Genomic DNA, 15,119 nt, shown 5'->3' on the forward strand with positions numbered 1-15,119 from the left:
GACTGTGCCTAGGTCCTTAGGTGACAGGAATCCTCAACCCGTTTGCTACTAGCTGCAGTAAGTGATCGCAGTCTCAACCAGCAAAGTAGCAAGCTGTCGGAGAAAGGGTACTGGGATAGGAGATAAATATTGATCATATTGCAATTGACACTAACGGAGTTCTAACTCTATATTGAAATACATTATTCATTATTCACGGTGAAGAAAAAATTGTGCAACTTTATTGCTTTACTGAAAGTAGTGAAAATGAATCTCGCGTTTGTTAGTCTCTTGCTAATTTGTAGATCGGATAAAGGTTTATAGTTTAATACATCTAAACCTTTACATCATACAGGTCAGTATAGGTAGTCACCATCAATTATGTTCGCAAGATTGCTATGGGATCTTTGTAATATCCAGAGAAAACCTGACTTATACAAATAATCACAAGAATAAATAGTATTTTGCAGGTAATGGCGTTCAATGTTAGCCCTGTTACATAATAAAATGACCCATGAGCATGGTAATATTGAGATTGGTGCTAGATAATTCAAAAGTCGATAAATAGTTCAATAGTTGTACTGCTTACGTGTATTCCAATTTCTAGTACATATTATTTGTTTCAAAATTTGGTAGGTTTTATGAACCTATTGGCGTGACGTTCATGTAAGCTGATAGATTGTATAATATATTTTGCATACTATATAGCCAACTTATATTCTAACTCACTCAAGATAAGAACAATTTCTACAATTAAGAACTAATTGTAAGCAATGACCATTGGACATGATAGTCTGATCTTTACACGTAAAATTCAACATATTGATGGTCCATGTAATACTTATGTTGTAGCATGTGATATCTTAAACTATATTAGAGCACAGTACTCGTATAATACAATAATCAAGTGTATAGTCATACAATAAAGTAAACTAGTAAATGTACAATGTATGTTTACATCTGGGCGAATCCGTGTGTTGCGCAAAACAAAATGTGATGCTTTTCCCACTTGACTGTCAAGAGTGGATACCTGATTGCATATCCATGAATGTTGATGATTATTGGAGCGTTTGAATGAAACGTTTCCCCATATTGACTGCTTATCGAATATTCATTATTAGTTCTCCCGTGACTATAACGTTGCACAAATAAATATACATACATCTATACGTTGCAACAATAAATATACAATTACAAATAAATATAGTATAAGCTAAATAATAATAGATACATGCCTGCATGTTCGGACAGTTTCAAGAGAGCGTCTTCTCCAGCTGCAAATTGCCTACCAATTAATATTTCTATAAGAATTCAGCTACCGTAATGAGTATTACCAGCCCATTATGCAGTCGGCTTGACAATTCTCTAATTCTAGGACACTTCCAGATTTGTGCAAGAACCATAGTATGACACAATTCAAGATGCTGCTATTGTACATTTACTTGAAATAAGAATTGAAACGTTACTGGTGCCTGTTTTACCTTTTCGTTAATAATTTGCAAACACAATGGCAAATTGCATATCGAGAGGGAAAACTTTATTGATTTAAAAAATACTATCCTCTGTGATGGAATAATTTCAAAATGCTGATATATATACTACAAGCTGTTGTTAGGAAATATAGCCTTTGTGATTCAATTACTTTTACTTCTCATGCATAATTTAACTAAGAAGTTCATATGTACATTATTTTGAGATATAATCCGTTCAGGTAAAATTTGTGGAGCTATTTCTTTAATTATGTCTTTTGTTATACCGAATTATGTCATACTTATACAGCTATTACTAAATTGGTATTGTTTCATATCTCAACATTTTTTTTTTTGCTTTTGTACTCACAACCAGATATATTATAGCTCCTGTCATTTGGCATCTCAAAATATTTTTTCGAATCCACGTGACATATAAAATGTGTTTGTATGTATATATTGTGCATACATGAAATTATTACCCTTTACGATTCTATAAGACAGATTCTTGAATAATAGTTCCACATAACCCGGAGATTGTTGCAACCAACTACTTCTGATATTCTTTAATAATCAAAAGAAAACCTGAATACTCAGGCGAATTAAACGGCGGCAGACAATAATGAGCTGAAGGTAATAGGGCAATGTACGTTTTGCAAATATACATTGTGTACATTCTATTAAGGGACTTTATAATTCTGAACCAGATTCGTTCATTTTCAAAAAATATATTCTACATTCTTTTAAGTGTACTCCACAATTTGCAAACGGTATCTGAAGGGTTGAAGACTTGTCAGGAACCATAAAATTAAAAGTGGGTAAGTTGACGTCAATTGTTATTGCATACTGGCATTCAATTGGACACCCTAAAATTTTCGATCGATACCAATCAACAAGTTATAAACTGATAATCTGATATCGATTCATTATGAAGAATAATATAGCAATAAGGTCATGCTACAAAGTGAGTATAACACAACAATTTTTCTTACCTAAGTGTAGTTGCTGTGTTTCTATCTTTCTAAGTATAATTTTTTTAAATAATTTTTCCGTGCCTTCAGATTGTGTACGTAGTACCTAGTGATAGCTATATTCAAATAAATTGCAGAAGCTTGTGTAATTTTTTTGTAATACTCTCCCGTTTTCTATCTGGTTTTTTTATTTCTTTTTTTTAAATACTTCTTACTAATTTCTGCTGAACACCTAGCGGTCAATTAACACCAGTTTCTTAATTTCAAATACGACGATTAGTTAGTAGGACAGAATATCATGACAGTAAAAGTAAACAATTGTGAACATAAGGGAACAGTTACCTACATGTAGTCAACAGGGCACTGAAAATTATTGCGTTGGCAGAGCAACGCTCCACGAATTGTTGTAATAAGTACAATCATGAAAAGACTCATGTTTCCTAACTGACGTTAATACTTGTCAGTGGTGACAATTAAAGGAGTAGTGATACACTTCTGGTGTGCATAAGGCTTGCCTAATAATACCCACACTCATAAACTCGATGCATTATCATTTACTATGCCTTTTAAAATTCTATACCGCCCCTATGTATCCTGTGACTACAGTGTCCAAATTTCATCCGTTAACCTTGCAGATGGAAGTGCCTGGGTTACTATAAATTAGAGACCTTAATTGCCATTAAATATACCCAACTGGCTTACAATTCTTGAACACAATAAGTTAAGTTTAAAGCTAACTTACAACTCTGTTAAGCCCAGTTTACAATGGAACACACACCTGTCACAGAGACAATACACTTTTACAACGATGAGCGAACGTGTAAACATTATTTCCAAGTATGGCATTTGTACAGTGTATGCGTACAGGCATATACGTCCCGTTGTAAACCAGGCTTTATTCATTATATACCTGGCCTATTGGATTCTAATCTGTGTAGTCAGGTGAGTTATATTTTAATCCAATACACCAGGAGTATAACATTATTTGTTACTGTCTACTATGCTAATATATAGATGATATTTGATCAAGACAATTCAAGTATGTAAATTATAAATAACAATTCGCTAATCAACCCCGGTGACATGCATAAAAAGTAAATACAAGGCAAGGCTGGCCTTTTGCACGTCTACGCATTCCTTTACTCATCTGCGTCGTTTCTTTTTTGACCTCCCCTTTTTAGCAGTTGTGCAACCATTTCCAGGACTCTTGTCAATATTTTCCTTTGATGAGTTATCTTCCTCTGTATCCATCATATTACCATTTACATTCGTATCATCCGACAAATTTGAAGAGTCGACAGCTGCAGGTTCTGGATTGATATCATTTTCTTTTGAAGGTGACACTTCTGCTTCAGGTGAAGGTTCTTTTGAGGAACGACCTGATGAAGATGAGTGTTCCCGAGCTTGTACCAATGTTGCTGCAGACTCACTTTTGCTAATTATACATGACTTGTCTTCACTGGTAAACAACAATGACAATGCCAAATCTTCTGTGAGATTTTGATCGCAACCTAAAGTTTGCGCTGGGTAGTCGCACTTGAGGATATCTTTTTCGCAAGTAGATAGAAGCGGAGGAGAGTCAGAGAATTCTGACTGCATAGATATCTGAATATCATTGACTTTTTCTCTGATTTGGTCTTTAGTATCTCTGTGAACTCTAGTATCCTTACTCTTTTGCAAATGATCATCTTGTACAGCTGGATATCTCTTGCATCCATCTAAATTCTCGTTGACTTCATATCCTGAAATCGGTTTAAAATAAGTACTGGGAAATATAAAAAATTCATTAGATGCACAATTAGATCTCAATTTTTTGTATTTACCAGGAGTCAAGATTGGTTTTGGACATTCTTCAGTTTCATTATCCTCATCAAATGTCTTATTAACGTTCTCTAGCCCATCTCCTGGGAATGTGGGTTGATTAATTGGAATTGGTTCTACCCGCTGGAGCATGTTCGATTTAAGATCAATCTCTTTTTCTGTACCTTGAGGCCTCTCGCAAATTCCTGAGCTTGATTTATCTCTACTGTTTTTCACAATCGAGCTCCACGAGCTTGCAGGGTTCCGTCCTTCGCTTTGTGTTACACTAGAAATCTCAGGTGGCTCTGGTTGACGTATTTCTGTCTCGAGCAATTTTAGTTTAGATAAACTCAAAGGACTAGGATTAAGCAGAACATCCCCGCTTGTATCACAATGAGTTATCTTCTTTGATTTCCGTGATTTTTTTGGTCGACCCAGCAAGACTTCAGGTCTAAATTCAGAGACTCTACAATCATCGCTACCAACGTGACTTGCAGCAGTTTCACATTGAGCCTCAGCTCTTCTCAAGGCATCAATATCAATGATTTCAATACTACTCAAAGATGTAGCTTCGTTAGATATCACTTTTCCATCCCTATGTGCAAAGCGTCGGGATGGTGCAGACGCACCTGTTGCTATCTGGACACATCCATCCATGTCCGCGGTTACGAAGTTTCCTGGTGTTTTATTTCGTTTGCTACTAACATAATCATCATCAGGGCATTGGACTAATGCAGTCTGGTTTTTTTCCACAGTATTAGAGACAACAACGACGAGAACGTCATCTTTTTTTTTCCTGCTTTTGGTAGACTTGACCTTTTCCTTCCCCTTATTTACATCAGGATTGGATTCAACTTCTTCCGCATCCAAAACTTTTGCAGATACGTTTGGGCACATCTGATCAGCTTCATTCCTAGATAAAATTTGCTGCCCTACAGATTCCTCTTCCGTTGTGACTTTAGATCGTTTGTGTACTTCAGTTTGCAATGTGACATAATTTCCTTCTAAACACGTACGCTCCTCACACAGCCTGGGAGAAGTTACAGATGGCTGTCCGATAGTTTTTCGGGATTTTCCAAGTTTTACGCACTCAGCATCAGATCCAGATCCTGTTGTATCAAATTGATGCTTTTGTTGAACTCGTGTTGAATAGTCTTCTGAAATTTCTGAAGATTGTATGTGTTCCATATCATCGTCAGAAGATATAGCTTTGCTTGAATTTTTCTCTCGCTGCATTAGTAAATCGTTGCATTTTGTCATTGGGCTTTTACGTGGGTTGCTCGCCATTTCAAGGTCTTGTATTTTATTTGGCATGATTTGAGATGCCAGAGCTAGAGTCACTTCAGATGTGTCAATGTGCTCCAAATCTTCGTCTGAATGATTTGAAGATACACCATCTTTGTACTCGTTTTTCTCTAAAATTGAATATTCACTAACGTCATCGATAGGCAATAACTCATCAGGACATGATATATCCACAGTATGAGTCTGTCTTGTTGCGTCACTTTCTGACTCAGAGAGTTTATCATTTGCACGAGGGCCAAATTCATTCACAGAAGTCGAATCTATATCTGGCAATGTTATCGCATGTATTTCTGAATCCTTGATAGTTTCAAATGAAGACTCAAACCGATCAATATCTTTATGCTTGTTCCTATTTTTTTTTTTGCTCGATTTCTCTTTAATTGGCAATACTTTCTGAATACCTTTGATCATAGAGACAGTGACTATATTTGTCTCTTCTTGTTGGTTTGATTGTGACACCACACATGACTTGTTTTCAATCTCATTGCTTTCATTTGATGTTTTATCTTTACGCTCTTTCTGGTCCTTATTTGAGATCAACTGAACAGATGAAGATCCCGCGTGTAGACTAATATTCCTCAGTTCTTTCGTATTGATTTGTTCTTCAGCTGAATTTTCCGATGTAACACACTTAGTTTGTTCACGTGCTGTGTTATCTAAGTTGAGGTTATTGCTGGTAGAGAGGGGATCTTGAACATGATCGCTTCCTTCGGTGGTTTCTTCAATGTTACAAATCCTTTCGGTTACTGGTTCCCTGTTATCTGTGAAAACGACTGTATCTTCGTCGTAATTAACAACATATTTTGCCCTAGCAATTTTAGTCTCTTGCAGTTTCCAACGGGTAGATGTCATTTTTTGATTCCAAGGATTTTCCTTAGCTTGGGTCATTGGGCTTGGTGGTATTTTACCAGCCTCAGCACATAAATTTAGAGTCATTTGAACGTCGGTGAAAGTCCCAGCTTCGTCAAAGTTGACTGTATCTTTTGATCGTAGCTTCATTGCTTCCGCATATAGTGCTTTTTGTTCGACAACTTCTTTTATATCCTGACTGGCAAGTGAGTCGAGCGCTGAATCACTAGTTGTACGCATTTCAGCACAAATTTCTGTTAGATTTTTAACAGGTTGTGATTCCTGTCTAAAATCATCAAGTGATGCAGGACCCTCTTGCGCACAAAGACTTCGCAGCGGCTCCAGGTTGTTGTCCATTTCATAATTATCACTGGAAACAATATCTTCCTCGTCGGCAGAGATAGTTATAACGGTGCCCAGAGGGTTGACAACTTTAGTGACGGGCTGTCCCATCCTTTCAACTACCACTCGCCTCCCTAGTAACAGAAAAAGCCATTGGCAGGTATCAATCGCAGCGATCTACCAAGTAAACTAATTTTTGCACGGAGTATAGAAGAGGAAGAAGTGAAATCAGACGAATCACCCATCAGTCATTGAACGAGTTTAAAACGAAGAATCAAAGGCCGACAAATTAGGGTTGAACAGGGTGAATTTTTTTAGAAACTCATATGACTGCATGCATACTAAAAAAGCTTTCAACAAATGATAATTTCCTTTACTGGTCTGTGCAGGTAGCTGCATGTCGTCTGTATATACGTACGAGTACTTATGTATATTGGCATCAACAGATGTTGACAGCCTCTCAATAGGAGAAAAGGAAGCGTTGAAATAGTCATAATCTGATTACCTGAGTATACTATATGCAAGTGCACTCTGGAGGAAATTCATATCACAATAATTTCCACGATTTATGATAATGTCAAAAATAGTTTTTCGTTAAGACTTTGGCCTTGCGTAGGAGATTTGTAATAAAACGAGTATATAATAGCGAGAGATTGGTATAGTTTAGGTTGTGGACAAGGACAAGTCAATGCAAATAACAAAAAGTATACGTATGTTTGATAAACATATCATTGACCTTATACTTTGGGATAAGACTAACTTTTGTAATTGGCTGTGGATTTACAGCTAATTGTGAATTTTTTTATCTAGCTTGCAAAAGCTGTCAAAGCAAAGGAGGGTCAAGATAATTTAAAAGTAATTGTTATGTGAGACGTAGTGATAATTTTAAAAAGAGTGTTATTCAACATCATGGACGGTGTAAACGCATCTGGTGATAAGAGAATGCGGTACATATCACTAAAAATTTCTCTGTGCAGGGTAACGGTCTTTTCTGCGATAAGCTAAGACATCAGGACGGGTGTAGTTAATTTGTAAAGTGTATGTTAGCGATGGGTTTAAATTCGGACAGTATACCTGACGGGTGTAACTGAGATACCTGCCACTGGCCAGTTCTGTATATTATTTAAAACTTAAAATACTAGTAATAATTATGTGCCACATGCAGCGTTTGAGGTCTACAAGTATGTATAGTTGTCCGTACACAATAAACGAGTGACAAACGATCGCCAAGCTATTAGTTGTGTATACACGCAAACCAATTATTTGCCAATTGGTGATTAGCAGATGACAAAAGTACACATATTCCTGAAATAAGAATGGTTACTATTAACTATGAGTCTTGCTTCGAACTTCGTGGCGGTTGAGACTGCCTTATGACGCATAGGAGTTTTCAAAAATATTGTACCACATTTTCGCCCGAGTGCATTTGCTCAGTTCCACTAAAAATGGGCACCCTCACAAGTTCATTTATTCAACATTCATCTTCGCAAAGACAAAGGTTGAAAGTTATCAATATTATAATTATCTAACATGGGTTCAGATATTGTTATAGGTATGGGCAACAATGTAGTCTAGTCGCAGGATAATCTTGAAAACGTAACTGAAGCACTCAGTGAAGACAACTGAACCTAACGACAAAAAAGGACAGCAATGTCTTCTTCTCTCTGACTCTGGCAGCGCATTGGGGACTTGGGCATAACAGGATCAGTAATGCTTGTATTGTCTGTATCCATGCTACGTGCATATCAGACAGAGATAGTATGATGTTAGAAGGAAACCCATCTATTTCAAAGTACTCTAAAGTAGTTCGATCTCCGTTTAGCATCGGCTTTCTTTGTTTCTACTGAATGCTCCATCTACGTTTATAATTCTCTGGGTATCAGTGACACAAATTAGTGAACGTGATTAAAAACGCAAATCATCACCTACATTAATGTAAATTATGAAAGGGTGCAGATAACATGTACAGTGCTGCCTCCATAACTCAAATTCTTTAGAGTTCAGAGTTCCAAGAAGTAGCTACGATTCCTCGAATAATAAAGATTTCAAATGACTCCACTTCTTCAACACAGGCTGTGAACTGTGAAGACTAAAAAAATCGGATACTACATGCCTGCCTCTATTGCAGCATAGTACATATGCAACAAAGTGAGGAGCTATACTTTCTCCCCATGGCGAAGAAGATAAGAAAAGCAACACTTTATCAGGTGTCCAAAATAGTATAGTGGAACTTTTCCAAGACAAATGTTTTCACCTCTCATGAATAAACATATATCTCAACTGAATAGGGAGATTGTTGTGCTCTTGGAAGCATAAGTTCGGACAAAGCTTACCTGGAACACGATGTGGCGTGGTAGCTGTTTCCAACATAGCTTCTGCTAAGTCTTCTCGGAGTTGATTCTCTCCACCTCCGACACCTATACTCTCATTTTCCAGTGAATCTCCATAGGTTTCCAAGAACCTAGGTGACTGCTCGTAACTGCCTGTAAACGCATATTTTTAATCATGTAATGTTCAAGTGCCAGACCTTAAGTTTTCACTACATGAATTAAGGTCAAAAATAATTTCACCGCATTGTTTTAAATTTTACAAGTAAAAAAAAAACCTCACAAGGTCATATAAGTAAAAATAAGTTAAATTGGAAAGAGTATTCAACTTACTTCCTGATCCGTCAATAACAACGGGAACCAATGGTCTTGTGGCAGTGTGCGGCATGTTAACAGGATTAGACCGTGCAGGTCGCGATCCTGCTGTAACACTAACTTCCACAGCTTCTGCTTCGACTAGGTTTACTGCAACCCTAAATAAGGAGTTAAACTAATTCGTAATTGTCACAGTAACAGAGTTCAATAAGCTACTGCATTATTTCTATAATAATTCTACATCGATTACTAATTGGAGGCGTAACTAAACTTACCCACTGGGTGCATTGTATGTTTTAAAAATGAATTGAGGCCCCATCCATAATCTTCTGTGTGGTCCAGCGTGAGTTACGATCTCAACTTGACTCAGCCACTGATCTTCTATCGAGTCTGCAGCAGGCTTACATTTTGGGGTAACAGGTATGCCGAGCAGTGGACTTGATCCCGAAAGCGGTGGTAGTATTTCGAGTGAACTTGTGGATCTGAGTAACGGCCACTGCCCTTTGGCCTCGACATCTAACTCGATTGTAGTGTCGTCACAGACTTTTTCTTTTGGAATTCCTGCCAATTAAATTTTGTTGTTTCATCAAATTCCATCCAATCTATGAAAAATTCACAGCACAAATTTTTAATTTTTCTATACCTGCCGCTGGTTTTGGTTCTAGGTCGTATTGTATCATGTTGCCATGACACGCCATTATGAACAACGAGTCAACAGAACGTTTGATCACTTTGTTTCCAGCATCCCTTTGGGCATAGAGCCATGCTCTTTGTGGTGCAAAACAACAGCAGATTTTCAATGGTAAGCTCCCACTGTCCTCAGATTGAAGGCGTTGTCTTTGCTGCGGTCTATTTGAAACATCACAAATAATAACGCTAATATTTATTTACATATGGATAGGCCGCACCTAGGCAAATATTTATGTAGTTTTCCTTGCTTTCTGTGCCATGGTAGTTTATATTCAATATTTTAAGACTGCTGGAGACGTATGATGATGGTTACTAATCCATTTCTGCCTCACCCCGCAAAAGCTGATCGCTTGTGGAGACATACCCAAAAGGGGAAAGAGGGTTAAATTGTGATTATTATCCTTATCACTATCATTATTGTTATTAGTCCTATAAAGTAATAGCATTTTCACACAAACAATAATAATTGTAATATTAATAACAACAAGAAAAATAACCACAATAATAACTACATAACATCAGGGCGACAACTGATATTTGTATCTATTTGTACAGTAAATACAGTCACTAGTAATAATATCTGTAATATTATTCCTACCTGGGTAAAGGTTGGTTATTGACGTGATTCAACGTAGACGGTTGGCGTATCTGAGCGAGAGGATGAAGGATGGTTGGATGAGGGTACGGTGGTAGCCGAGGATTAGAATAAGGATAAACTGACAGTGGAATCTCAGCGTGAGCTACCGGAGAATGAGATCTCGTGCCGTCAGCAGTCAATCCAGCACTTCTGTGAAACCTTGAGAGTCTGTTAACAACATGTGGAGTTGAATGGGTTCGAACACCGACAGGGCCGCCATATGGTGCAACAGGGAAAACGTGGGTTGTACCACGAACGGTCGATACAGCTGCCCATCTTGCATCACTTGAAAACGTCATGTCCTAGGATAAGAGTACAACAAATTTATTGAATGAATCATTAAACGACTCTTCCGTTACTATACGAAAGTATGTAACAACGTTATGAGAGACCCCCTCAAATGCACTAACATTACTTGCTTCATTGATGTTTGAAAATGTTTGAAAATTTGGTCAAACAAAAAACAAAAGTAGTAGAAAATCAACGATTGAATTGAGTTTTTCTTTTAGCGGTGTGATGTAAAATGTATTTTTTCACACATGAACGGAATGGCCTATTTTGCTACTTATAGAAGAGAGGGAGAAAAAATGCGTTTTGCTTTACGAGGGAGGAAAAACTAAGTGGAAAAACTTTCCGCCTTCGGCTCGCCTCGCACCCCCTCCCGACTCGTGCAGCAAGTTAGACCTTGGGAGCCCGAGTCAACTCGGACAGCAAGCTCCGCACTCACAAACAAAACTCTACTTTCCTCCCGAGATGCACAATATGCTATGGTCTGACAATCATTGATAGCAGCATACCTGGACTTTGGCAGTAGTATCACCTCTATGCAGTACATAGAGATGATGAACAGCGGCCAATGTAGGTCCGCCAGGATGTGGCTGTATCCGGAATATATGGAAATCATGACCTCGACGATCAGCAGTCATGAGTAAAGCTCCCGTTAGATCAAACGTCATGGCTACTATCGCATCGCTATGAGCTGTGAAATGTGCTAGAACTGTTTCAACCGTTCCATCATCTGATTCTTTGTCTTCTTTGGCAGCTTGGAGGTCAAGTATCGTCACAACACCTGGCTGAGTTGTGTCAAATCCAATGCTATTGGGAGTTGAAGGAGGAACGGAGTTTCCTAAGTAGAAATATCATGAAATTAACATCAACAGATATTCTGTATAATTCTGTTGTACCAAAAAATACTTAAACATCAGCTTTAAAAAACTGTCAATACATTGGTTTCCATTCACCGCTGAAATGCCACTATAGTAGCATGAGCCCTAACAGGACATTATATCTTATCAGATGTATCTGATGTGTATGCATCTTTTGGTGAGAAATTTTCCAAGCAATTATTATACCCCATTTGACGGCGGTCTAAAGGTTAATAAGATATATACAAACAACTATCGAATGTCTAAATATCAATCCTGATTACTTGCCTGTCAGGGTGGATGCTACAGTCTCGCCCAAACCCCTCAGTCCTTTTCCAAGCGATTTGGCAGCATGCAAGACAGTAGCCGTATAACTTTGAGTACCTTCTCCTTCACTCCCTCCACTGCTTCGTCTTGCTGGTATTAATTTTTTTTCGCTGCAATTGTTATAGATACAATATAATATGTCACAGTAGTAGTAGTAGTATTTGAGATTAAAGCCATTCAACTTGATTTACCTGTACGCCAACCACCTTGTTCCTAGAGCTACAGGGTTAGAATTCGGCCCAGGGCTCAAATAACAAGTTGTAACTGTTAAAATATCTTCTAAATTTTTGGCATCAAAGACAGCGATTTTTTCTGAGAAAGTCACAATAACAGTTCTCCTATTGGCAAGCACGTCGTTGACAGGATTTTTAAACTTGATGGTCTTCACTTGTTCTCCTGTTTTTAGAGAAATAAATCCGATATTGCAAAATTGCGGTCCTGGGCCAGCTGAGTCACAGATGGAAACCAATGGTCTCTTAGAAAAGAAAAGATCGATCTGCTCATTGCTTCCCTTGGGATTTGGGAGGAATCTTAAAGTGCGAACAACTCCTTGGCGCCAGGAAAGAACCTCGGTAGCTTCTCCAGATGCAGTTATCAACCATACCTACGTGACAATATTTATTTTATCTAATAACTAAAGTCTAGGTCAAAAATTCATATATATGTAGTAAATTTTAAACAGCATGCTTGCCATATACACAGAACTTGTTTGATGAGTAAATTTTTCACCTGTACACCAGTCCCATACCCAAGGACCAACAACAGCGGAGGTGTACTCGAACCTTCGTTATAGTCTGGATAGAGAACAGGGTCATTGACGTCGGCGTATTCAAACCTAGCCCATGTTATTGATTCCTTGTTCTCCACGTTTGGTGTCCCAGTGTAGGCCTGAAAGGGAGAGTATTAAGCAACGTAACATTAATCCGTCTATACATTGAATTTTAAAGATTTTCAGGCTTTAAACAACTTGGAAAGGATTTCGGTGTTATTAATATACATAAATGCAGAATGTTGAATAATTGCTGAAGATGAAATTTCGCAAGCTACCCAATGGCTATAAGACTCACTCATTCTCTTGTCTGAGTTGTCCAGAATGTAGGATATAAATCTTGTAAATTAAAGTAATAACCATACAAAATTAAATAAACCAACTTGAGGGACGATATCGTTTATAATGCCAGCCACGCTTTCAATAATCGACCGGTCACTGACAGGCTGCGGTGATACAACTTGCGCTCCTTTGTGTATCCCTCTTCTCGGTGACTCAGCTGACATCTTGCCTTGTTGAAGTTACACCTTGGTTCTGAAAGACAGGGTGATAATCCAATTCATTTGCAAGGAACAAACAGAAGATTGATATATCCGTATGAACGAGCCTGTCGGCGGTTGAAAATTTATTGTTCCTAGGACTCATAATGCTCTTTGTTTTACTTTAATTTTGATCTTTATCACTTTATGTTGGTGAGCGAAATAGAGCAATATTGCAAAAACACGATATTTCATTGTGAAAAATAGGATTCTGTTACAAAAAAGCATAATTCTTCAAAAATGAAAAACAATCAATTATTTTTTAAGTTGCGATGTTATCGAAGAGTTGAACAAAGTTCAACCAGTTGAAGTCATATTGATAAGTGCCATTGATCAATTATCTTCGTTGTCAAGCTTTCAAGATTTGAAATTAAATAATATAGAAGTGACAAAGGATTTTATAAACAAAGTTACAATCAGAATGTCTGATGTTATTTGAGAAACGGAATGCAAGTACATTTACTAGTATTAAGAATAAGTTGGGCCCTGGCTTTATGGCAGGGGAACATCTATTTTGTCTCTTAATCATTGCGCAATTTGAGCACAGCTGCTGAGCCAGCACTAGTACTTCAAGGTAGTAGCTCAATTTTTACATTTTATATAATTTTCTTTGTCTTCCGAAAGCGTATCGCCAACGGGAGAAAGGAGAAGAGAGAAAAGGTGAAAGAAGAAAAAGAATGACGAATTAAATGCTGGTACGGTTGTTGAAGCAGAAAAAAATTAATGGAATAATTTTAAGTTTGTTTTTATGCATTGAACGCGATCGCATTCACACGTTATGCGTAGGTGTACTATAACTCGGTAGAAGGTTGTTACGTGCGAGAGCAGAAAATAGATTCTTGTCACCACAACAAAGGCGATATTTTTGAAGCTTAGTTTTCTCAGCTGTTCCGCGATAAAATCTTTATTATTTATGCCAAAATTAAATCAGATCACATACGATTTGTACCGTGGTAGCAAAACTGTTACAGTTTTACTTACATTGGAGCGAAAGTTTCCACTCATCGTGCGAAGCGCAGCATCGTTCGTTCGTCCGTCCTTCCCAGTCCGTTCCGTCCAGGGTCTACTGCGTCATTTTGCAACTACTGACAGCTCTCTAGCTGGCAGCATCGATGTCACTACCACGTTCGACGACGAACCAAGCTGAATTCAATCCGATATTTTTTAGTCTCTTATTCATATGATCACATAGGGTAAAGGCAAGATTTGAACAAGTTCACGTTAACGCTTACGTTCAATGCACAAAATAATCACCAATCTTTCCGAACAGAGTCAAATCACCCATTCGAACGTTTCAGGCGAGGCTTACCTATTAATTGTACTCGACCAACGAAAACAATAATCAGCTGATCCCGCCACAGACCATTCAGTCCACTGATCGCATTTCGAGCGTGTTTTACCGCAGACAGGCAATGTTGTTCTGCCCTTTTCTACTTTATCTGTTAGAAAGAGACCACAGATCTACTGTTATCGACGAAACATATGTTATTTTCGTAATGGTTACCGCGGGTAATTTTTTTACAACTGTGCACTTACCGACGTCTTTAGTCATCATTAATCACGACGGTCACGAATCACTTTGACCGCCTCGGTTTTAAAAGTGTTTCGGACTTTCAAATATTCGTTAAAAATTTAAGATTATTTCTGAGAGTGCC

At 37.8% G+C, this 15,119-nt stretch overlaps 1 protein-coding gene across 2 annotated transcripts; it reads right to left on the bottom strand.

Annotated features, from left to right (window-relative positions):
* Window positions 1–542: 542 nt before the first annotated feature.
* On the bottom strand, window positions 543–14,891 carry LOC124412566. Of its 2 annotated transcripts, XM_046892545.1 has the most exons (14): window positions 14,697–14,891; window positions 14,446–14,607; window positions 13,309–13,459; window positions 12,886–13,044; window positions 12,348–12,760; window positions 12,118–12,266; window positions 11,482–11,810; window positions 10,646–10,986; window positions 10,001–10,206; window positions 9,633–9,918; window positions 9,376–9,515; window positions 9,049–9,198; window positions 4,243–6,849; window positions 543–4,161 (listed from the first exon to the last, which is right to left on the bottom strand). In XM_046892545.1, the coding sequence occupies exons 3-14, from the start codon at window positions 13,429–13,431 to the stop codon at window positions 3,563–3,565; spliced, it is 5,502 nt and encodes a 1,833-aa protein (XP_046748501.1). In that variant the 5' UTR covers window positions 13,432–13,459; window positions 14,446–14,607; window positions 14,697–14,891; the 3' UTR covers window positions 543–3,562. The 2 variants fall into 2 exon arrangements, with proteins under 2 accessions (XP_046748501.1, XP_046748499.1); XM_046892543.1 differs by having other exon boundaries at window positions 14,446–14,891.
* Between the last annotated feature and the right edge of the window lie 228 nt (window positions 14,892–15,119).

Source organism: Diprion similis, chromosome 11 (assembly GCF_021155765.1).
Source record: "Diprion similis isolate iyDipSimi1 chromosome 11, iyDipSimi1.1, whole genome shotgun sequence".
Taxonomy (NCBI): Eukaryota; Metazoa; Arthropoda; class Insecta; order Hymenoptera; family Diprionidae; genus Diprion; species Diprion similis.